General features: G+C 50.8%; 1 protein-coding gene across 1 annotated transcript in view; it reads right to left on the minus strand.

Annotated features, from left to right (window-relative positions):
* The window catches only part of IGSF21 (immunoglobin superfamily member 21), a 244034-nt gene that overhangs the window by 38736 nt on the left and 180172 nt on the right, over positions 1-25126 (minus strand). The window contains exon 4 of the mRNA XM_037828361.1: positions 2470-2588. Coding sequence (XP_037684289.1) covers positions 2470-2588 — 119 coding nt within the window. The remainder of the gene's footprint in view (positions 1-2469; positions 2589-25126) is intronic.

Here is a 25126-nt window from a genome sequence, read left to right on the forward strand (position 1 = left end):
GGGGGTGCAACCCAGGCCCACTGCACTCTCCCATCCCCCACTGTGTCCTCCCAGCCGCCTCAGCCTCCTCCCCAGCCTGCCAAGCCCCATCAGGCAGGCTGGTAAGTGGGATCACAGCAGCTGTTTTCCTCTTCCTGGGCGCCTGCATCTCCAAAGGCTGCCGCCTCCCATCTGGAGGTGCTGAGAGACACCCAGTCTGATTCCCAGACAGTGAGGCAGAAGGAGACGAGGAGTCTCGGTTGGCGGCAGGGGCAGGAGCTGTGCCTGCCCAGACCACACCGCCTTGCTCAGCAGGGACCCCCAGGTCAGCCAGGCCACCCAGGGCCCACACTAAGACCACTCTGTGCCTCAGTTTCCTCATTCAGCATGTGGGGTAACAAGTGTCAGAGCTGGGAGGGAGCTTCAGGATTATCTGGGCCAACCACCTCATTATGCAGATGGGGAAACTGAGGCCCAGCGAGGGATAGTAACTTAGGGCCCATTTGTGGATCAGTGGGGGTTATGGGCTTCATGGAAGAGGTGGTTTTTAAGGACTCCAGCCTTGCTGCCCCAACTTAGAGTCCCAGCTCTACCACTTCCTGGCTGTGTCGACTTAAGCAAGTTGCTTGCTTTCTCTGTGCCTCTATTTCTGCATCTGCAGGACAGGTTAATAATACTAGATCTACCCTTGGGTTGGATGAGAGGACTAAATGATTTCACGTATAGCCAGCCTTAGCCCAGTGGCCTCAGTGGGGCCTTCTCTGATCCCCCTTCCTAAATCAGCTGCCACCCACCTGCAGTCACTCCAGCCCATCACCCTGCTTTATTTTCTTCCCAGTATTTATCGCTGTCCACATACATCTCATTTATTTATCCAGCCATGTGGTTTCTGTCTGCCTCACACACTGGAGTGCAGACTCCATGGGACAAGGACTTGGTGCTGTTCAAAGATGTGTGCTATGGACCTGGCACATAGTAGGTGCTCACTCAATACTAAATGATTGGGTGCATGTCTCTTTCATCAGACTGGCAGTGCCTTGATGGCACAAACTGTCCCCTGGTCTGCCCAGCCCGGGCTTGGGCTCGGGAACCAAGAATGTGCCTTGTTTGTGTGTTAGAAGGGCTGCCACAGAGTAAGTGACTCAAGAGGGAAGGGTTTCCTAGAATGTCCCCTCCCCGCCCCGGCCCCCACTCACCTCCCACAGCCCACACTTCCCTGCCAGGGCCCCCACCTCCCCTCACGACCCCACCTCTGGTCCCTGCCTAGGTGCAGTCCCCCTGCTGCTGAGGTCACCGCCCCCCCGGGAAGCCAGAACACACCACGTAGTGCCTCCGTGGAAACGCAGGTCCCTCCGGAGGCCTGGCCTTTGGAGGTTTTCCATTTCTCCAGAAGCAGTGCTTTCAGTGGAGCCTTTGTGACTCCATCGATTGCCTGAGTAGGGCAAGCTTCGTTTCTCTGGTAAATATCATTTGCTAAGAAAATCAGAGTCCTGAGTGGAGGCCAATTATGTAGAACTCCAGGCAGCAGAGAGGCTCGAACAGGACCGTCCGAGCTGGCTGGGGCTCTGAGGCCACTCGGAGGAGCACCTTGTTTTATAAATGGGGACACTGAGGCTGTGTGTCTGTATGTGTGTGTCGGGGAGGGGGGGTTGGCTTGCCCAAGGACACATACAGCCAGCTAGATCCAGAAGCCCTGACACCCGGCCCGGTGCACTCTCCTACTTACCACCACATCCTCCAGCTTCCCTGGAAAGGCCTGGGGAGGTGCTGGGAGGGAACATGGGCTGAGGGCCATTGTTCCAGCTGCAGCTGGTGGGCAACACCTCTGAGTTGGCATCTCAGACCCCCTGGGGGTTCCGTGGACTCTGTCCTGGCCTCCTAGGGGCACCCCACCCTGCCCTGCACTTTCTCCACCCCATTGTTCCATGAACGTGGCTCTTGGTGTCAGCCTGGGAAAAGTGCCCACACCCTGACCAGGCCACAGAGGCTGGAGCTGGATGTGCACAAATGATCCACAAGGCCTCTACCCCACCTTATCCTACAGAAGTGGAAACTGAGGCCCAGAAGCTGCAACAGCCCATTGCCCCTTGGGAAACTCTCATCACTGTCAGTTGCTTATTCATTCCAGTTGACATGTACGAGCTCCTCCAAAGGGCCGGGTCAAGTACTGAGCCTCGAGGGTCCAGGGGATGAGAGCACAGACCCTGCTTTCATGAGGTCAGAGGATCCGTGCCGGTAGGAGGAGGGGCTCAGAGAGAAGGTTCTTGGCTGGCAAGGCCACTCTAGTCACACCTCTGCGTGGCCTGCCCCCCTTGGCCCTCAAAGGCAGGGGCGGGGAGGGAGGGGAGGGTCTGCCACCAGCACAAGATGCATTTTGATAGGTGGTCCCCAGAATAGCCCCTGTATGAGTGCACACACCACACACACACGTGCACACACATGCACACACACAGCGAGCGCCTCACCACACCCTGGGGGCCCTGCACTCACCCATGACATTGAGGAAGATGTTGCCTGACGCCAGGACCACCTTCTCTCGCGTGGCTCTGTCATAGATGCCCACATGGCACTCGTAGGGACCATTGTCCGAGATCCGGACCTCGGGCAGCCTGAGGGGAGGAAGAGGAGAAGGGTGAAGGCGCCTCATTCTGGGGCTGGAACGTGTGCTGTGCTGGGAGAGGAGCTGGTGTTCCCCGACCCCCGACTGTGTGTGCCACACGCTGTTGTCCGAGCTGCAGAAGGTCAAGGCGTGGGCTCTGCGTTCAGCCCGAGTGGCAGGCCCTGGCCTGCTTGTTTCGCCTTCCAGCCTCCATGAATCAGGGATATCGGGGTGCAGAGAGGAGGATGTGGGCTGGAAGCGCACAGCACTTAGCAGGTACCTGCCAGGTGGTACCGACACCAAGCTGCCACCGAGGGGTCATCTCAGTCCTCCTCACGACCACCTCCAAACAGGGATCACTGTCTCCATCTCATAAACCTGGAACCCGGGGCTCGGACGGTGACCCACAGTACAGCCAGTAAGCCATGACGGGAATTTGAATTCTCCTTCCCACACTGCCATGCTGCTGCGTCATGCCAGCCATGAGGAAGAAGCAAAACGAGATTCCTCTCTCCAAGGAGCTCACATTTTGGAGGACAAGGAGGCAGAGGAGCTGACCAATGCTTCCAAATCACGTGGAAAAATGGGGGGGTGGGGGTGGGGGCGTGTCAGAGCACAGTCACGGAGGCAGTGGCTTCTCAGCAGACACCTGTGAGGATGGGCGAGACCCTCCCACCAAACCTTCTAGACGTTTCCCGTAGTAGGCCAGGTGGTAAAAATTTTAGACTTTCTGGGGCCGCCCAGTCTCTGTCACAACCATTCCACTCTGCCATTTTACTGTGAGATGCGTAAATGAATCAGTGTGGCTGTGTTCCCATAAAACTTTATTCACGGACATTGAAATTTAAAGTTCGTGTCGTTTCTGTGTGTCACGAAATGTTATTCTTCTGATTTTCCTTAACTGGTTAAAAATGTAAAAATGTATTCTTAGCTCAAGACTAGACAACTACAGGCCTGGGCTGGATTTGGCCCCCAGGCTGTAGTTTGGAAACTTCTCTTCTAGATCCTTCTACAATGTCTACAGGGTCGGACCATGCTACAATGTTTGTGTGCTGTTGTCTCTCCCCGTGGAAAATGCCAAAAGGACAGCTCTTTCCTCCCTGGTATAGTGAAAGAATCTTGACACGGTGTCAAATCCTGACCCTGCTGTTTATAAGCTATGTAACCTTGGGCAAGTCATGTCATCTCTCTGAGCCTCCATGTTTTGTAGAAAAATAGGGGTGACACTTCACAGGACTTCAGGGGGATTAAATTGCAATGATGTCCCCACAAGATCTCCATAAGGAGGAAAGTCACATCCAAAAGGAGGAAGGGACCATTAATTGTTGCTCCTTCATCCTCTCATGTCCTGTAGGGAGAGGAAATTCCTGGACTGTGGTGGTTTGAATGGGAGAGAATCCTGGCTTGGAATTATGGAGGCTGCATCCAGGAAATCTGCATGTCCTCGAACAAGTTCCAGCCTTCTCTGGGCCTAATCATGGGGCCCAGGGGGAGCCTAATCTGGCCACAGCTTAGATGAACTGGAGCTTCTGTTTGGGTCTCACAGGTTTTCAACTTACAGCAGAAAACCGGTGGAAGAAACGTACATTCATGGAGCCCCTAGGAATTTCCAAACATGGTCCCTGCCCCACATAACTGGCTTCTCAGACACCCCGCTGCGGAAAAGACCGGGTGATGGTTAGGAGCTCAGGCTCTGGAGATGCGTCCCAGGGGGGGTCCTTCAATCCGGTTCTTCCTTCCCACCCTCTTGTGGTTTTATTTCCCACTCGACTCGACTAACCCTTGCCTCTCTTCCATCTGGTTTTGCTGAGCAATTTAACCTCAGCTTTGTTCTTCTCTCATTTCACCTGCTTCCCTCCCTCTCATCTTGGTCTTTCAGCGTCTTCCCACTTATGACTGTCTCCCCCCACCCCCTTCCTCTCCCACTACACACCTGGGCTCCCAGCCCTGCTTGGTGTCTCCTTGAGCTGAGCCAGCCCAGCCCATCCTCTCCCTTCCCTCCCCACACCCAACACACATTAACACAAACAAACACCTTCACTTACAGAGAATACACAGAGTTGACATCTGGTCTACCGACTGTCATGGAAGGCCTTAAAGAATGGGGAGATTTCATCAGGAACACTTTGTTGAGGAGAGGCTGCCTCCGTCTTCTCACCGCTCTCAGAAGACAGAGCACAGTGACAGTGGGAACAGCAGGGGATCAGTCTCCCCTCGGGGAAATGTTTTGTTTGTAACTCAGCTAGACTGAAAAAATAGGCTCTGTGTCAGTACTGTGACTGAGTGACAGTCACCCAGTGTGACATGTTTAGGTGACATCTGCTTAGTAGGCATAGGTGTGCAGGTGACAGTTGTGCAAGTGACATGCTAAGGGGACAGCACCTTAAAGAAACAGCCTCAGGGTGCATGTGTGGCTGGCAGCTACCCAGGTGATGTAAGAAGATAATAATGACGTGGTTGACACACGGGTGATGTGTGCCTGTTACCACCACACAGGTGATATACACAGATGTGCTTACGCAGTAAGGACACGGGTGACATGTTTAGGCAATCACTACATGGCTGACATGCTCAGGTGACAGTCACACAAGCAAGATGCTTGGGAGACAAGTGTGGGGGACATCATGGTGGTATAGGAGACAACTCAGGGGTCACCTGGATTTGTACCTTATGAAGAAGCTTCCCACTTATGACTATTTCTATGACCCCAGATGCTCCTTCTCCTGGGTCCCCTGCTCTCCAACCCTGACCCAAGTCACACACAGCCCCGGGCACCATCTTTGATATCTCTCATTGGTGCATCACTATGAACTAAACTCCAGACTTAATTTGGATTTTACCAATTTTTCCACTAATGTGTGTTCCAGGATCTAATCTGGGATCCCAGCTTGCATTTAGCCAAGTTCCTTTTTTGATTCAGGGCTTTTGCTTATAAGTGTTGCTGCACTTTCTTCCCCTGGGTACATCCTTCAAGCTACAAAGGAAAGATGATGTTCTTAGGGACATCTGCCCCTGGCCCATGGGCGAGGTGGGGGTATGGGATGGATTGCACTGATGGCTGGGGTTTAACCTTTAACCATATTCCCCAAATGCAGGCCTGGATATTCCACTTTCTATTTAGGATATCTGTATCCTAAATCATCTGTTTCTCTGTCCCCACTGCCACCATTCTCACCTGGAATATAGAGACAGATCATTCACCAGTCCCTGTAACACCTTAATATCATTCCCAGTTCTCCAGGTAGAACCTAGATCTTTTCAAGTGCAAATCAGATTAATGTTACCCTGCTACCTAAAGTTCTTCAAAGGCCTCTCTGTTCATAAGACAAAGACCAGAATCTTATCTGGGTCAAGAAGGCCCAGCGGGCCATTCCTTTGTCATCTCCAGCCCTGTCTAGCCTCACGCCCTTGCCCTCCCTAGCTCCAGACACTGTGGAGGTGGAGTTCTTTCCATTCCTCCCCTGTACCAAGCTTTCTTTTCTAAAAAATAAAGTTTCTATTGTGGATTAATTACGGATTTAGAGAAAAGTTGCAAAGACAATACAGAGAATTCCTCACGCCCCTAACCCAAAGTTTCCCCTTCTGTTAACCTCTTACATGACCATGATATATTTGTCAAAACCAAGAAACCAACAGTGGTACATCACTAGTAACTAAACTCCAGACTTCACCTGGATTTTACCAGTTTCTTCCACTAATGTGTGTTCCAAGATCTAATCTGGGATCCCACCTTTCATTTAGCCAATTTCCTTTTTTGATTCAGGGCTTTTGCTTACAAGTGTTGCTGCACTTTCTTCCCCTGGATACATCCTTCAAGCTACAAAGGAAAGGTGACGTTCTCAGGGACATCTGCCCCTGGCCCATGGACGAGGTGGGGGTGGGGGTGAACTTCACTGATGGCTGGGATTTAACTGTTTCCCTCTATCCACGCCTGTTGCAACGCACCTTTAGAGCCCCTCCCATAAAGGGGTTGAGTCTATTTCCCCACTCCTGGACAGGCTATTGCTTTGGCCAATAGTATACAGTGGAAGTCATGGCATGCAACTTCCAAGCTGAAGACTCAAGAAGGCTCTCTCTTTCTCTCTTCTGATGCTCACCCTCTGCCCTGAGCACAAGCCCTGAAGGGCCTGATGGAGGATGAGTGCTTGTGGAGAGGCCCCAGCCGCCCAGCCATCCCAGTCAAGCCATCCTAGAGCAGCCAGCCCCCTGCAGACACAGAAGCGAGCCCAGCCAACCCCTAGGCTCATGAGCAATAACAAATGGTTGTTGCTTTAAGCCCTCAAGGGTTGGAATGGTTTGTTATGCAGCAACAGCTAACTGATGCAGGTCTCCTCATACCTTCTTGTTGTTATTAAAATTTCTTCTTCAGCTTGGCAAAATTGTAATTTAATGGCTTATGTTTGTGACTCTTGAATGTTCTCCTCCTCCCGCCATTCACAGTAAGCCCCATGAAGGCAGGGTCTGCATCTGTCTGGTTTACCAGTGCATCCCAAGGTCTAGAACAGTGCCTGCCACCATAGCAGGTGCTCAAGCAGTACTTAGTAAATCGGCGGATGGTGAGAACTTCTGGGGGTTTGTGGTGTGAGTGTGGAGGACACCATCTTGCTCTTTGCTGGAAGCCAAATGTAGCCCCCTCTTTGCTGGAGGCAGGCACTGGTTTCCTTCCACAGACCCACTGGCTGCCAGGTCACAGCTTTGATTTGGATTGACCCACCTCTTTTCAGCAGCTAATCTTTGCTTTTGCCTGCACTGTCATTCTCCTAAAGTGGATTAAGTGGACCAGAGACTCCCTTTCCACAGAAGTGAGTGGCATTGATCCGCCTGCCAGACAGAAGGCCTTCTGCAGAGAGCAGGGGCCAGAGGGGGTGGGGTGAGGAGGCCCACGCTCATCAGCAATGGGCTGCGATCAATAAACTATTAATAACTGCAAAGGTTTCTGGAGAGATCAGTGTAAAGCAGTTTAGCAGCTGGAGTTTACCAACACTGACTCGGAAGGGCGAGTAATTGTGTTTTTGAAAAGCTGGGTGCAGGATGAGCGAGGACACGCTGGCTGTCGCTGTGGCCTGTGTGCCTCTGCCCCGGTGAGAGCAGTGAAGGGCTGGCTGCCGGGCCTGGAGCCAGGACTGTGGGGCGTCCACCTTCAGCACAGTTGTTTAGGCTGCCCGTGTGCCTTGCGCTACACAGAGCCTCGAGGTAAGGGGACAGAGACAGCAGAGATTTGGTTTCTGCCTCCGGGCCTTTGCCTGTGCTATTGTCTCTGCAATGCCCTCCCCTCTCTCATCCACACGGAGAATCTCTAGCCAACTTTCAAGGCCTGGCAGTTTGACATAGTGGTTAGAAATAGGCTTTGAAGGCCTGCCACTGATTAGCTGTGTGGCCTTGAAAAATCATGTCACTCTGAGTCTCAGTTTCCCCATCTGTGATATGGCATCATCAGACCATTAGGAAGATTACCTGGGATAGTTCAAGAGCTTAGCTCAGAGCTGGTACAGTGTGAGCGCCCAATGGATGGGAGCTAGATACGTTCCACATTCAAATGCCGCCTCGACTAGGCAGACTGCCCTGACTGCTTCTGTGTGGACAGAGTTCATCCCCACCTCCCCAGGGCTGCCTCTGCCTGGGAGTGCCTCTCTGTTCATATCATGCTACATTGTAACTTATTTATTTGTCTTTCTTCCCAACTGCTTAGGGACTATCCACTGCATGAACCAGGGTGTTAGGAGCCAGGAGCTCTGGTCTTGGCTCTGCACTTGACCAGCTGGGTGATATTGAACAAGGTCTCTTGGCTTCTCTGAGCTTCAGTTTCTCCGTCTGATAAATGGGTGCACTGACATCAGCCAATGGGGCGTGGCTACTAGTAGAGATTTGCAATGGGAGGCATTAAGCTAAGCATTTTACCCTATCTCACTGAATTCTTGCTACAATCATATGATAATGTTGTATCATAGCATTGCATACTAACATTATAATATAAAACATACTGCGATGTAGTATTATGTAACAATAATATTATACGCCCCTTGCATAGATGAGGAAACCGAGGTCCCGAGAGAAGAGACATGCCCAAGGTCTCAAGGTGAGCAGGTGGGTACCATGGTTCAAACCCAAGCCTGCTAGAAGCTAGAGCCCGTGAATGCCCTTTGGACTCTCCTCAGCCCCCCACAGCCCCCCTCTGCCTCTCAGATCTTCCTTTATCAGCAAATCGATTTGAGCTCTCTGGTGTCTGAATTTGCCTCCACTGCTCGAGTGTATTTCTATTCTGAGCCTCGCCACCTCTCCAGGTAATGAGCTCCATATGCTTCCTCCCTGCTGGGAGAAACAGGATGGTCTTTTATTGTCCTAAATTCCCTTCTCCAGGCTTCTGGGTGGGCCCCTTAATTCTGATGACTGGGTTTGCTGAGCAAGTCATGTTCACATTCTCTACACCCGAGGCGATTCTAGAGCCTCTGATCATTTTCCCCTTTGTGGCTTTGTCTTTCCGCTGGGAAGAGTCCTAGATTCTCATATAATCAAGACTGTGGACTTGGGACTTGGGAGGGAGGTGGGGGTGAAAGAACCAGCAAATGGGCCTTTCCATTACTTTTCCTGGATTGTCGGGAATCAGGTGATCCAATAAGTGCCTTTTCCTGGGAACTGAAGCCTAAATTAATGAACGTTTACAAAATGCACTTACAACAGAGCCTGGTGTGCTACAGGTGCTTGCCATATTCTTGCCCCCTATACCGTTAATTGATTCAATTTTTAAACAAATTGTTAGGTGGTTACTGTTTGTGGTGTTGGATGTATGAGGGGTACAAGGTAGACAAAGCAAAGCTTTTAAATGGCAATACTGAGGAGTCTTTTCTATGGAATTTGCATTATACACTCCCTCCTTCTTAGACGGAGTAGGCTGGAGGTTGATTAACCTGGCCCAGTGCCAAGGTCATCAAAAACAATCATCCTGCCAATGCATCAGGTTGGTTTGCCCCTACACTAATGTCTCACGGGATCCTTGCCTTTCTAAAGAAAAAACCTGTTTATAGATAGCTTTATTAGGTATAATTGATGCACAATAAAGTATACCTGTTTCCAGTGTACACATTTGCTGCATTTTGACCTGTGTATACACCATTGAAATCATCACCCAAATCAGGACAGTGAACACATCCATCACCCCCCCAAAGTTTTCTCATGCCCCTCTGTAACCCCCTCTCCCCCCATGCCCCCATTACTAGGCAACCACTGATCTGCTCACTGTCACTGTAGCTTAGCTCACATTTTCTAGCATTTTCTATAAATGGAAACAACAACTTTTTGTTGGCTTTCACTCATCGTCATTGCTTTGAGATTCATCCATGCTATCGCCTTGAACAATCGTTCCTGTTTATCACTGAGTAGCGTACCACGTTTTGTTTATCCATATCGCTGTTGTTTATGTTAGTGAGCACGTGGGTGGCTCTCTGCATTTAGCTATTGCAAATAAAACTGCTATGAACATTCGTGTACAATCTTTGTGTGGACATATGCTTTCATTTCTCTCGGGTAAACGCCGAAGAGTGGCATGATTGGGTCTATGTTTGACTTTTTAAGACACTGCCAAGTTTTAGGTCCCAAAGTCATCGTTTGAGGGATCCTTGGCTTTTTATAATGCTTTGTCTTTTTGTGTGCACTGCTTAGACATGTCGTCTTCTAGAGGTAGCCTACTCCAAACCCCTCCACCCTCACCCAGTTCCTGCTTTCTACCATACTGTTCTCAATGTGTTTAAGCTTCAAAACCAAATCACAAGTCCTGTGGAACTGTGCCTGAGATACGGGGCGGGAGCTCTGGGGCAGGAGGGGTTCACTGATCTCTCAATGGGAAAAGTGCACAAGTTTGTGTCGGGGCATCTGATACTCCTTTCTTCTGATTTCTCCTCGGGTTAGGATGTGGGTCAGGGGACGTTTCCACGCCACAGCCGCTGCAGCCATCCTGGCCCTTCCATTTTTGCTTTCATTCCTGCCCCTGCTTCTTGCCTGGAGGCCCCTCCCCTCCACCGCCTCCCCAGCTGCTGCCAGAGCAACCTTATTACAAGGAACATCTGGCCTGTCCCGTCCGGACTGAAAACCCTTCCCTGGCCTTCCACCCACTGTAGGATCAGGCGCCGATTCAGTGTGGCTGAAAGACCCTCCAGGATCTAGCCCAGAAAGGAGGAAGGGAGGGAGGGCTGGAGGGTGGAAAAGAGTGTATGGACTCACATCTCCTGCCAAAATTCAATCAAATGAGAAGACTTGTCAGGACCATGCTTTTATAATCTACTCTATTTAAAAAGCATTTTGTAATTCAAACGTCTTCATTCTGGGCTAACGGAGAAGGCTGGGGTAGCGGATTGCTCCTTTGAGGCTCTGCTTTAATGAAGAGATGAGAGAGCTTTTCATTTGTATAACCATTGTTTGCAGGGAAACGGAGCTTCTAAGGGGCTGGGAAACAGTTCGTTCTTGCAAGTAGGTTAAACACACCCCCTGCAATCTTATTAGCCCGGAGCCTGCCTCAGCCCGGCTCTCTGTCATCCCTGCTGGAAGGATCCCAAGTGTGAAGTTAAGAAGTTTTACTGTCCGTGCCTGGGCCATGCTTCCCCGATTGACTGTACATTCCCTGAGGCCCGGGACATTATTTCACCGTCCCTCAAACACCTGCTCACTCTCCAAGTTCAGGGTCATGCCTCTGTGATGCGGGGGCACTGTTTGTAGAATGTCTGCTCCACCACGGCAGAGCTAATAAAAACAGCCATAAAGTCTCTGGCAGCTCTGGGTACTGTGGGGATGTTTGCTAATAAGACACTTGGAAAAGGTTTGCTGCTCCCTTGTAAGAAAGGAGGGGGCTGAGGTCTCCCCCTACCCTCACACACCTGTGCAATTAGCCAAGCGTGGCTGGGAGGGGGTGGGTGGCTCAGGGCTGCCCTGCTGCTCCCCCTCCCTGGCTTTCCCCTCATGGGCCCTGGTGACTGCATGACACCCCCAGAACTGGTGGGAACCTTTGTGGCAATTGGTAGACCCGGGGAAGCAGGAGGTGGGGAGGGGGGCAGGCAAGAAAGGGCCTTTCTGGGCCTTGCCTTGGGATGAGATTCTCTATGTGAGACCCTGGGAGTGTGCCAGGACACACAGCTCAAACTTGAGTTTGCACAACCAGATCACCTGGGGATCTGGTTCAAATGCACATTCTGATTCCAAAGTCTGGAGTGAGGCCTGAGAGTCAAATGTTTCCAAGGAGCCCCCAGGTGATGACAATGTGGCTGGTCAGTTGTAGGTTTTCAGTCCTCTGCTCTCACCCTCTGCTTCATCCATCTGTTTAACCTTGCCCTCCCCCACCAGACAGGCTGGGTGGTCCTCTTCCATTGGTTTTACCAAACCTCCAATACCAGAACCTAAAGCTTGGATATTCCTGGTACATGGAGGTGCCTGATGGATATTTGTTGAATGGCAATTATTTGAGGACAGAATTTTAGGCTCTGCCAGGGTCCTTCGAGCCATCAGGATCTGCCACCACACTGCCCCCTCCCCCCACAAACCATGACCCCTTCACTCCCCCATAGCACCAACCTGATTCTGTGTCTCATGCTCTGCCCTCCTGGACCCAGCCCTGCACCTGCTCCCTGCCCTCCTTCTTCCAAAAGGGATGCTGCACTTTCAGTCTCCTTGGCCTGCTGGAAGTGTTTCTCCACCCCGGAAAGTGGGCTCCAGACCCCAGAACCGGTCAAAGGCAAGTCCCCTTATCCTCTTGGCCAGATGGCCTAGGTTAGCCCGGGGTGGCGAGACCTGGGCACTGCCAGCAATGGTTCCGGTACATTCCTGGAGAACTTGCCAGCCAAGAGGGTAGTTCCAACCTTCAGGGGACAGGGATGGAACAACTGGAACTCCAGAAACCATCCCCTCACCCCTTTTGGGCCAATCCCTGGATTTCCTCTCGAGCCCTTTACAAGAGCAGGCTGGGGAGACTTTTCCCCCGGGGAGGTGTGGAGCCACGGGGACAGAGCTGAGTAGCTGTTGGACGCACACGACCATCCCTGGAGCAAAGGGGCCTCTCCTGTGGGCACAGGACATATGTAGAGGAGGCTGGGAGTCTAGCTCCTGTAATATCAGAGTGGGAAGAGCCCTTCCAGATCTCCCAGTCTAGCCTGCTCATCTTGGTTTGTCTGCAGCTTTCCTGGTTTTAGCAGCGAACACCCCACATCCCAGGAATCCCCTGGTCATCCTACATTTAACAGATGAGACAACTAAAGACATCGAGTATGAATTGCCTGAGACCTGACAGCGGTTGGTGGAAGATGAAGGCACAGGAGGCCGGGCTGCCTGGGCCAGGTGATCCAGCGAGGGTTCCGGGGCAGTGAATTGAGCTAACAGCAGCCTTCCTGCAGGGGGTTTGAGGACTGGTGATAGCGCAACCAAGTCCTTATACAGGGCCCAGCACAGAGTCGGTGCTCGTTGCAGGTGAAGTTGCTAGGAAACGGAAGTCTCAATGAGTAGGGGTTCTAAACAAGCCAGAAATAGCTGGTGCTTTTTTCCCAACACACCCAAAGCTGGAGTTTGACCAAACAGGAAAAGGAGGGGTCAGAATCGTTCTCTAGGGCTGAGAGCCCACCCCTCAGCAACAACCCCCCCCCCATCTCTCGGCCACTTCCCTCTGGCTGGGGAGCCAGTCTAGGGCCCTGCAGGTCTAAATGTGGTGGGCTTACTCAAGAATGCTTGAGTACCTTCAAGGATGTGGCACCAGTTAGGGGCAAATGGGCTGTCTCAGGCAGCCCCAGGGGCCGGGGAGGGGAGGGCAGCTCTTGGCAGGGGGCCTGGAGTGGCCAGGAGACCCCCACTGCCTGAGAGCTGGGCATCAGCACTCGGAGCTTTATTACCTTCTTCCTTGTGTATTTCCCCCCTTCTTTCCAGAGGCTGCCTGGACTCTTTTCTGGGGCCTTTAGAAAGCCATTAGTGTGATTTTCATCCCCTTTTCAGCCTGAAAACGGTTTCCATCATAAAACCACTCTGTGGGGGCAAAACATCCATGGCATCTGATCAAGTGCAGAGCTGGTGGGGAGAGAGAACAGAGGAGGCAGAGGGGACATCCCTCCCCCACCTCTCCCCTCCACTTCAGGCCCTGCCCCCTGCCATAGACTTGGTGAATTGGCAATTCTGCCCCCCACCCCCAGCATTTAAACCCTTACAATTAGCAGAGCAGCTGCTGCGGCTCCATTTTGCCAGCCCCTCATTGTGCTGAGGGTGAAGAGTGATGTCCCTCTCCAAGGGAAGGGCTTGCCTCCCCTGGCCCGCCCCTGAGCCCCACACTCCTAAGTTCTAAGAGGAGAGGGGACCTGGGCACTGGGCTGGAAGGAGTGTGGGCCGGGGGCCTGCTGCATCCGGGTTTCAAATCCAGTTCTGCCTCTCAGGACTGTGTGACCTCCGGCAAGTCACTTCACCTCTCTGAGTCTCAGCTTCTGCATGGAACCCTTCATTCCGAGGCTCCAATAAGTTCATGTGTGTGACCCTGTCCCTCCTCCCCCAGAGTGGGGCTCTGGAAATGACAGCCTTGATTTACCAGTGGGAGTTTTAAACATGGGGAAAAGCCCCTTGGACATCAGACTTTTATTTTCCAATGACGAACCCTCAAAGAAATATCAAAAGGAGCCTCTCAGGAGTCCTCAGATCACCCAAGCCCAGGAAGTTGGTAACTGGGACCCTGGGTGAAGACAGATCTGGGACTGCTCTGTCCTCAAGATGCCTGGTTGGTGGGGGATCGGGGTCTTCGCGCCATCCTTTCTTGCTCCATCCCACCCCATTGGGCGGCTACCCTCAGTCTCAGGGCCCCAACCTCACCTCCCACCCTCCATGTCTCTCCCGCCCATTGGCCCCATTCCCTGAGTTCCCGGCTTATCACTTCCCCCTTCCCTCCCTCTCCTATTTCCCCCTCCCTCTCTTCCCCCCCCCTTCCCTCTCCCATCCCTCCCCCTCTCTTTCCCCCCTTCCCATCCTCGCCAGGCCTCACTTCTCCAGCCTCTTGCTGCTGCCATGGAAACCACTTCCTCGTCCGTCCTGATTGACCCATTTAGCCCCTCACTGGTCAGCATGTCCAACTCGGGGTCTGAGTTGGGGGTGGGCCAGGGCTGGAGGGGCCAAGGGTTCAGGACTTTCCTTCTCCCTCCCCACATCTCCACCCCACACCCTCCCAGGCCCATAGGCCCAGGGCCTGGCACATGTGCCCCTGGAAAAGACACAGGGCAGTGGGGGACCAGCAACCGGGCAGTCGGTCAGAGGAAACCAGAGCGGGGGAGCCGGGCAGTGAGCAACACAGAAGCCGAGGCTGAGGGGCGGCCGTGCTTTCCGCTTCCTTTCTGCGTCTGCTTTTGTTTCAACAGGAATCTCTGTCTCTCCATCTTGGCCTCTCTGCTTGCCCGTCGGGGAGAGCAGGCATTGCAAAGCCGGGGCTGCTTCCGGAACCCGCGAGCCCACTGGGAGCCGGCTCCCTTTCCGCAGGGGAGGGAGGCCTGGGAGGTGTCGCCCCTGGGCTCTCTACAGTCCCTTGCACCTATTTTCACTCTGGTTTCCTTCAGTGAACACGGCCGCGCCCCTAACGTGCGCAGGAAGTTTAGATCACTCGACCATGAGTCTGAACCTCAATCCTAGGGGTGATGTGTGCCTTGTTTATCTCTGTACCAGCCGGAGATTCACTGGGCACCTAATGTGTGCAAGACCCTGTACCAGACTTTTGAAGACTGATCTCATTCTGCCCTCACAAAAGCCCTCTGAGAGAAGAAGAAAAATAGCCACTGGTGGTTGCAAAGAGCTTACCATGTGCCAGATGCACCCAGCTTTAACGTATGTATGGCGTGATCGTAGCCAAGTTATTTAACATCTCTGTGACTTGGTTTCCCCATCTGTGAAGCTGACTCCTTCTTCACAACGATCCCATGAGATAGGGAGTATTTTTCTCATTTCAGTTTTACAGACGAGGAAACTGAGGCTCAAAGATTTTACTTGTAATTTGTTCAAGGTCACTCCGGCCAGAGAATGTCAGAGTTGGGACTGGAACCCTGGCAGTCAGGGTCCAGAATCCGTGCTCCTCAACTCTGCACTCCTTGTCTTCCAAGGTGGTCATGGCCAGTGGAGTGGCCTGGGCTGCTGCAGGGTCACCCCACAGGTGGTCAGCCAGGGGCAGAGGGGAAAGGAACTCCTCCAGATTGGGAAGAGTTGTAAACGGGAAGCAGAATGCAAAGGGGCACTGCGAGGTCAGGAGGGAGCAGATTTCAGCTCCGGGCCTCCCGCCAGCCAAGGTGACGTGGGGGACATAGCACACGGTCTGGCTGTGTCTTCTGGAGACCAAGAGCCGACTCCTTCATCAGGAGAGACCACATTTTTCCTGGAAGCAAACTCCAGCAAGAATCCATCCCACGGGTGCCTCTACTACGAGACCAGAGCAGCCAGAGGCCAGTCTCCTCAACCACAGTTTGACAAAAGGATCAGAAAAGAGGCTCAAAGAGATGGTCCTTGAGCCTTAAAAAAGCAGGTGCTCTGCCAAAGCAACGCAATTTAGGGAAGTCTCATCTCATCTGCCAGAGGCTGGGCTGGCCGAGCCCACCTGTGCCGCTGTCAATCAGCGCAGCTTCCAGCAGAGAGAGCATCCAGTGGTAAGGTCCCCAGCGGCCAAGACGGACACAGCAGCCAACCTGCATTATATCACTGGGTACCTGCAACCTTCCAGCGAGATCAGAATGACAGGCCTTGTTTGACAGATTAGGAAACTGAAGCCCAGAGAGGCCAAGCAATTTGTCCAAGGTCATGCAGCTAATAAGTGGAAGGGCTGGGGCAGGAGCTCAGGTGTGTGTTGTTCCAAGTGTCCATCAATAGGACCAAATGTCTGAGAGTGGCCTGGAGCTCCGCTCTCTCCCTTGGGATGGCCCAGGCGAGCCTCAGAGCAGGGCAATTACCTTGGTTGGGTAAAGGAAATCTTAACTTTCCCTGGAAACCTGCAGCCGGGTCTGGGGCCCTGCAGGAGGCCCTCCCCAACCAGGTCAGCTGATGGGCGACCCCCGGCCGAACCCTGCTGCTTCATCAAAGTGGAGCTAAAAACAGCCTTGCTTTGGCGGTGGAAAATTGAAACTCCTAGCTCCCTTTTAAGGCTCTTAAACAGGTCAGCCCACCAAAAACCTGATCCTTCAATCTGGGTCCTCTTAAAAAGTAGGGCAGACCAATTATGCTTCACTGTCCTGAGCTCCATGGGGCTGAGAGCAGGGAAGGTTGGGCCAGGGCACCCAGGGCCACCAGCAGATGGGAGCTGGAGGAGCCGGTCAACCTCTCCCAGCAGCCTCTCTGTCAAAGCAAAATTAAAACGCCCGGACTCTTGCTAGCAATGAGATCCCATTCAAGGTAATAGGTATTTATCTTGGTGTGCTTGGCTCTGGCTTGATGCCACAGGATTACGGAAGCTGGAAGGTGTCTTGTCCCCTGCTTTGTTTCTCCCACCTAGCACAGTGCCTAGCCCAGAGAAGACACCCACTAAGTACAAGTTCATTCATTCATTCAACTAAATTTAATTGAGCACCTACTATGGGCCAGGGTGTATTCTAGGTGCTGGACAGACAGCTGTGAACATTACATATAATATCCCTGCCCTCAAGGAGCTGGCCTTCTATTAGGGCAACAGACCCTAAACAAAGTAAGCTTTAAAAAATAGCACGTCGGTGACTATGTGTGTATTTAGAAAAAGAAAGATGGGGACGGGAATAGAGAGTGCTGGGAGTAGAGTCAGGGGTTAAAATTTTAAATTTTAAATTGCACAGTGTTCAGGGATAGCATCCTCGAGGAGGGGAGGGAGGGAGCTAGGTGGGCATCTAGGGGAAGAAGTGAACTTGTATTAAATGCCACAAACTTTGCTGGGGATTTTTACATCCACCATCTCCTTGTGAATTCCTTAGAACAGCTTTATGAGATAAACAAGAATATGTCCAAGTACTGACGAAGTAACAGGGCTCAGAGGCAAAGTCAAGACAAAGTCTCATCCCCATGGGGCTTACAGAAGAGGTATGGAAGTTAAACAACTCAAAAGCCATTGTTCTCTTGTCATAGTAATTGAACCCTTGATTGTTACTTGGACCATGTTTTCCAGCCATGCTTGAAACTAGAAAGCCATGTACCAAGTTCTGGCCAATGAGATATAAGCGTAAGTGTTATGCGTGACTTCCTAAAGGGATCCTTAAAGGGAGGGAATAAGTCCTTCTCCTTCCCCTTTATCCTTCCTGCTGGCTGGAATGTGGACATAATGGCTGGAGCTGGAGCAGCCTTCTTAGACTTTGAGGTGAACTTGATAACTCCATGTATGGTGGAGCATCAAGAGGAAGAGTCCTGATACTATGCAGCATCTGTCAACTCTGGACAGGCTACATGAGACTCTTGAGAGAGAAAAATAAACTTTTATCTAGTTTTTGCTCACAGCCCAAACTAATTCTAATTGATACAGTTCCAGGCAGTAGAAGGGTGTGGACTGTGGGGACAGGAGAGGTCATAGCTTGGCTTACATCTAGCCACTGTTTATGGTGGTTGAGTGCTGCAATTCAGGAACACAGGCTCACACCTTCAGCTTTTTAAAGAAAAGCCAAAAACATACATTTGTATGTGAAATCTTCTGATATTCCAAAGTCTATTACTGATTTCGTTAACAATTTTTTTTCACTGAAGCAATGCAAGGCCAGTCAAACCAAACTTGTTTCCTGGCTGGATTTGGATGCCCGGAGCGGGCAGGGACTTGGAGGAGAGAGTGACCCAGCAGGGACATGGAGCTGGGGCCATCAGGAGCTCAAAGCTGATCTTCCCATGGCAGAGTGGGGGAGGCAGCCACCTTCAAGGTCAAGTCCCCAACTCCAAGCCCCATGGGGTTAGAGCCTGTGGAGTGGGCCTATTGGATTTTCACCGATGCCACGACAGAAACAGTTCCATTTGACCAAACACACACCCTCACACAGCCTAACAGTGGACACAAGCCGGCCGAAATGAGCAGTGGCTTGGCAGGCTGGAGCGTTTTAATGGACACGTCACTTTCAACCAAGATTCCGCCATCTGTTCCTTCTGCTAACTGCCAACACAAGGGGGAGGTGTGTCCGGGTGGTAGTGCTGGGAAGCAAGAAGGGGGAAGGGAGCAACTGTCCATCCACCTGTGTGTTCTGGGGGGGTGGGGTGGGGGTGATCAGGGTCAGTCCCTCATGCCCACAGTGACGTCACTTAACGGTGACACTGGCCCAGGGAAATGCCACCATCCAAGTAAGGTGTGGCTCACGATTGCGGTTTGGAAAGGACCATTCCTAGCATGCATGTATGTGCCTGGCTCTGAGGATGCTGTGTGCATCACAGGTGACCTCCCCCCACTACGAGTGCCTGCATCAGCACTGCAGATGACAAGATGTGGCCGAAAGCTGGGATGCTGGAGCCCTGCTTTGAACCCTGGCTCCTCCTCTTACCAGCTACGTGACCTTGAGCAAGTTCCTCTATCATTCTGTGCCTCCATTTCTCCACCTTAAAATCTGAGATAGCACTCAGGATAGTGCCTGCCTGGCAGCTAGTGTGTGTTAGCAATGCCATTGTCGTTGTCATCGTTGGTGTGGTTTACATTCTTTTCCAATGGCACGGCTCTCATCTGCTCTTCTTTGGGAGAGCTGGGTAGAGATGCAGATCCTTGCTCCAGGACTGGGTGGGGAAAAGGAAAAGGACCAGGAGGTCACAGGAAAATGGGACCATCGCGTGCACACCAAGAGCTCCTGGGTGGGTGCTGCACTGGGTAAACACCCAGGACCAAGCACCGAGAACCTGCTTTTTTAAACGATTCCTGGACGTTCAAGGTTTGGTCCTGGTTCTCAGGCCTCTTGGACCTTGTCCCTAATTCTCAGAGTGAAGGAGTGGCCCCGATGGGGCTGTGTAGCCTAGTGGCTAGAGCACAGGTGCTGACATCAGGCAGACTTGGGGTCAGGCCCCAGCTCTGCCACTCAGGAGCACTGTGACTTTTAGACACACATTGCTTAACCCCTCTGTTACCTGCCTCACAGGATCGCGGGGAGAGGTGAGGTAATCATGGGGGAAGGGGTGGAATGATCTTTCCCTGACGTCAACGACAAAGCAATTCTGATTCCAACTACCCAGAGTTAGGCCACGTTCACAGGATAAGGGCACAGTCCCATAAGGCTCCCTTTGCTTCAGAACCAGCCTCAAGTTCGGGGGCTCCCGGGGCCACCCCCACTTCTGACTAACTGGCTACAAATTCAAGAGTTCCACCCACCTCCTCAGGTTACATAATTTGCTAGAATGACTTACAGAACTCAGGAAAGCCCTATGCTTACAATTACAACTTTATTATAGCAAAAAGGCCACAAAGAGAAGGAGGCAAAAGAAGAAGTCATAGAGGAGGTCTGGGAGGGTGTCTCATGCAGAGCTTCTGGAGTCCTCTCCCCTGGGAGTCAGGACGCAGCACCTCCAGGCACACTGGTGTGTCAGTGCCCGGAGGTTTCACTGGGGTCAACCTGCAGCGTCCCTGCCCTCCCTGGGGGACGGGGCCCAACCCTCTAACCACATGGTTGGTCTTTCCAGCAGGGCCAGCCCCCACCCTGTCACCTCGTTAGCATAAACTATCATACATGGTCCTGGGCTACAAAGACATTCCTAGATTTACAGTTCATCTCCCAGGAACCAGGGACAAAGGCCAGCCAAATTCTTAACAAACACCTGGTTGTAGCTCCTGGACTAGAGGGGCAAGTACTGGTCCTGAGAATGCCAGTGCTGACTCTACCCATGCTGTCTCTAATCCTCACCAAAACCCAGAGGGGCAGGCGCTGTGTGCATGGGAAGCCCGAGGCTCCTGAGGTTACAGAATCCACCCAAGACCACACAGAGATGGGAGACGTCAATCCAGGTCTGCAGAATAAAACAAAGGGTGGGCTCTTTTCCCTAAGGTTAGCTCCATGAGCTGCTCTGTGACCCGGTGTCCCCAGCATCTGGAACTTTGCTAGACACATAATAAGCATTCGATGATTTGTTAAATAATAATAATAGATGGCCCATACCTGGTGTGTTTCAGGTGCTGTTCTAAGCACGTTAATCCCCTAATAACCTTAAGAGGGAGGGAATGTTATTATCAGCCCCAATTTACAGTTCAAGAAACTGAGGCACCAAGGTTAAAGAATGTGCCCAAGGCCACACTGAAAGAATGACTGTTCCACCACTGACCCAAGAGACAAGCCCATACCATCTGGGAGGAGTTGGCATCCTGGGGAGGGACTATAGCTGGGACTTAGGGGTAAGTGTTAAGTTGGGGACCCACTTATGGAATGGAGGGGCAGGGGCTTGTATACAGGGCAGCGTGGGAATTGCTCAACCCAGTGTTTGAGGTCAGAGAGGAGGACCAACAACAAGGAGAGTCCATGTGCAGCCCCTGAACAGGTGGGGGACACTCTGAGTGATAGGGAGCTGGGCAGCCATGGTTTCCAGAAGGCACTGGGGGGCCATCTCCATCAAAAGCAGGAGGGATGTTCATCTCACATTTATGGCCAACTGATTTTTGACAAGGGGGCAAAGACCACTCAACTGGGAAAGAACAGTCTCTTCAACAAATGGTGCTGGATAAACTGGATCTCCATTTGCAAAAACAATGAAGGTAGACCCCACCTCACACCATATACAAAAAATCAACTAAGTATAAGAGCCAGAACTATCACATTCCTAGAAGAACCCATAGGGAAGCATCTTCAGGACCTTGTGTTAGGTGATGGTTTCTTAGACTTTATACCCAAAGCACAGCAACAAAAGAAAAAATAGATAAATGGAACCTCATCAAAATTAAAAATTTTGTTGCCCCAGGGACTTTATCATGAAAGTAAAACAACAACCTACATAACCAGAGAAAATATTTGGAAACCTTATATCTGATGAGTGTTCAATATCCAGAATGTATAAAGAAATCCTTCAACACAACAACAAAAAGATAATCAACCCTATTAAAAAATGGGCAAAAGACTTGAATAGACATTTCTCCAAAGAAGATATACAAATGGCCAAAGGGCACATGAAAAGATGCTCAACATAATTAACTATTAAGGAAATGCAAATCAAAACCACAATGAAATACCATTTCACACCCAGTAGAATTACCACTACAAAAAAATGGAAAATACAAGTGTTTGAGAGGATGTGGAGAAACAGGAACACTCACTACTGGTGGGAATGTAAAATGATGCAGCCACTGGGGGACACAGTTTGGCAGTTCCTCAGGAAGTTATGCACAGAGTTACCATATGACCTGACAATCCCACTTCTAGGTATACACCCAGAAAAATTGAGAGCAGGGACTCGAAAAGATATTTGCACACTGATGTTCATAGCAGCATAATTCACAATTGCCAAAAGATGGAAGCAACCCAAATGCCCATCCATCAACTGATGAATGAATAAATAAATTGTGGTATATACACATAGTGGAATATTATTCAGCCATAAAAAGGAATGAGTTTCTGATACATGTGACAACATGGATGAACCTTGAAGACATCATGTTGAGTGAAATAAGCCAGACACAAAAGCACAAATATTGTATGAGCTCAGTGATATGCTCTAATTATAATAAGCAAACTCATAGAGTCAGAATCTAGAATACAGGTTACCAGGGGTTGAGATGGGGATAGAGAATAGGGAGTTAAGGCTTAACATGTACAGAGTTTCTATTCAGAACAATGGAAATGTTTTAGTAATGGATGGTGGTGATGGTAGCACAACATTGTGAATGTAATTAACAGCACTGAAATATATAACTGAATGTAGTTAAAAGAAGAAATGGCAGGTTGCATAGATGGTACTAGAATAAAAATTAAAAAAAATCCATGGGCTGCAGAACACAAACAGTGAACCTTAAGTTAAACCATAGACTATAGTTAATAGCACAATTATAAAAATGTGCTTTCTTCAGTTGTAACAAATGTACCACACCAATGCAAGGTGTTAATAATAGAGTGGTGTGTGGAATCTGGTATTTTTTGCATTGTTCTGTAAACTCAAAACTTGTCTAATAAAAAAGTGAAAAGAAATAGCCTGGAATCGTCAAAAGTATGTGAAATCAGCTGTGCATATTGTGCGAGAGAAGCCACCATCTTATTCATTCTGTGAAAATGTAAACATAACATTTTTCATCACTTAGAAAACAAAAACTTTCATCCTTCATTTTAGAAAAGCAGGAGGGCCCTCCATTGCCTAGTGTTCAGTCCTGGAATTCACTCTCTGTGGCCCTGGCAGTGGCCATGCCCATGCCAGGAAGGAGGGGATAGGATGACAGCTCTGCCGGGTGGAGCCCAAGGCCTCCAGGGCCTCCTACCCCAACCGCTCCCATCACCTGGCAGAGCCCAAGCCTAGTGGATGGCACAGGCCATGGACCACAATTGACATCTGTCATCCCTCTGCCTTGGGGCTGACTCTGGGTCTTGGTTTCCCATCAGGGGCTCTGCCTTCCACAAAGTGAGCCTGATTGGCCAGTGAAAATTTCTGCACTGGAGCATGACTGGTGCTTTGTGTTTCCATCCTAACAAACACTTATGGAGTGACTTTTCTGTGCCAGGTATTGCACTAGGGCTTTTATGCAGGACCTCGTTACCTATTCAGTGCATACGTGCATCCATCCACTTAACTACCCATCCATTCATCCAACTATCCATCCTTCCACCACCCATACATTCATCCACCCACTCACCCACCTACTCATCCATCTTTCCATCCATCCACCACCCATATGTTCATATATCCATCCACCCCATTTATCACCGAGCCCCCCATCCATCCAGCAATTCTTTACTGATCATGTGCCCGTCAATGGCACACAAGTAATTACTAGAGAGACACTGGAGAACAAAATAGACATGATCCCACCCTCATGGAGAATCCTTTCTAGTGCTGCAGACAGGGATGGAACTAATCATCTAAATATGTGTTTAATTAATAATCTGTGAGGTGTCTGGGTGTTTGTAGAGTTGACAGCAGGATGACATGACTGAGCTATACAGGAAAGTCAAGAAAAATTTTCCCAAGGAAGTGACAAGTAAGCAGATGTAGAAGGACGAGCTGGATTTGGCCCTTGAGGCAGTGAGGGGGGACCAGTGGAGAATGTTCTAGGAGTGGGGCAGGGCAGAGGAGTGATGGGTATTGAGGGAATGAAGGAAGGTTCATGTGGCTGGGTCCAGATTGGTACTGTAAGGGGCAGGTGGCACAAGATGAGGAGGTTAAAGTAGGCAGGAGCTGGGTCATGCAGGCCACCTGGATCATGTGTTTGGGTTTTCTCTTGAGAATTGTGGGAGGTACCGAAGAAATTGGAGTGGGGGATGAGGGTGGAGATATGACATGGCTAGGACTGTGGCTACAGAGAGAACAAGATGAGGGAGGATTCAGATTGGGCAAAGCCCTGCTAGGATGTTATTGGAGTAGTAAGATGAGAAATGCTGGTGGCTTGGTCTAATGGGAAATAGAAATGAATAGTCTTGGAATAGATATAAAAGGCAGTGGAGATGGGACATGGTGACTGGACATGGGGAGTGAGGGAGAGAGGGCACTCAGATGATTCCAAAGTTTCTGGCTGGGGCAGTGGGTGGAGGGCAGGGTCCTTCACTAAGATAAGGAGCAAGGATTGGGTGAGAGGGGATGATACGGGTTCAGTTTGAATGGAGATGTTGTAGAAGGCGCTGGATGTTTGGATCTGGAGAGAAGTCTGGGCTGAGAATAAAACCCCCTTGTTGTAGACATTGTCACTCCCATTTTACAGACAAGGAACTGGCCCCAGAGAGGCTACTCATTAGCTACTCAATGGCCATCCTGGGCCTATCTGAGTACATCCTGAGTACATCTCTGGGGAGGGCACCCTGGATTCCACTCATCCATCCATCTGTCCACCTCATCATCCATCCATGTATCCATCATCCACCCATCCATCCATTTCCATCCATCCACCCATCCATCCATCTATCCATCATCCACCCATCCATCCATCCATCCATCCATCCATTCATTTCCATCCATCCACCCATCCATCCATCCATCCATCCATCCACCTCATCATCCATCCATCTATCCATCATCCACCCATCCATCCATCCATCCATCCATCCATCCATTTCCATCCACCCATCCATCCATCCACCCATCCATCCATTTCCATCCATCCATCCATTTCCATCCACCCATCCATCCATCCACCCATCCATCCATCCATCTGCCCATCTACTCATCCATCCATCCACTCATTCACCCGTCCATCCATCATCCACCATCCAAACTCTGGATTCCTGGACAGAACCAGCATTTCCCTCTTTTTTTTTGGTTGTGTGCAAGCCAGTGAGCATCACATGGATGTCCACCTATAGCTCTCGGCTGATACTGGTGCCATGTTCATGAGGCTGAGTGGGACTAGACTAGAAAAGTATGGATGGACCAGAGAGAACTCTCCCCACTGCCAAGACTCCTCTCACATGCTTTCCTTCCTTCACCCAGCCCCAGTTATCTGAATGGCCTTCCTGGCCTTTGCCCCCCTGCATCCTCCAC

Source organism: Choloepus didactylus, chromosome 2, assembly GCF_015220235.1.
Source record: "Choloepus didactylus isolate mChoDid1 chromosome 2, mChoDid1.pri, whole genome shotgun sequence".
In the NCBI taxonomy this organism is placed as follows: domain Eukaryota; kingdom Metazoa; phylum Chordata; class Mammalia; order Pilosa; family Megalonychidae; genus Choloepus; species Choloepus didactylus.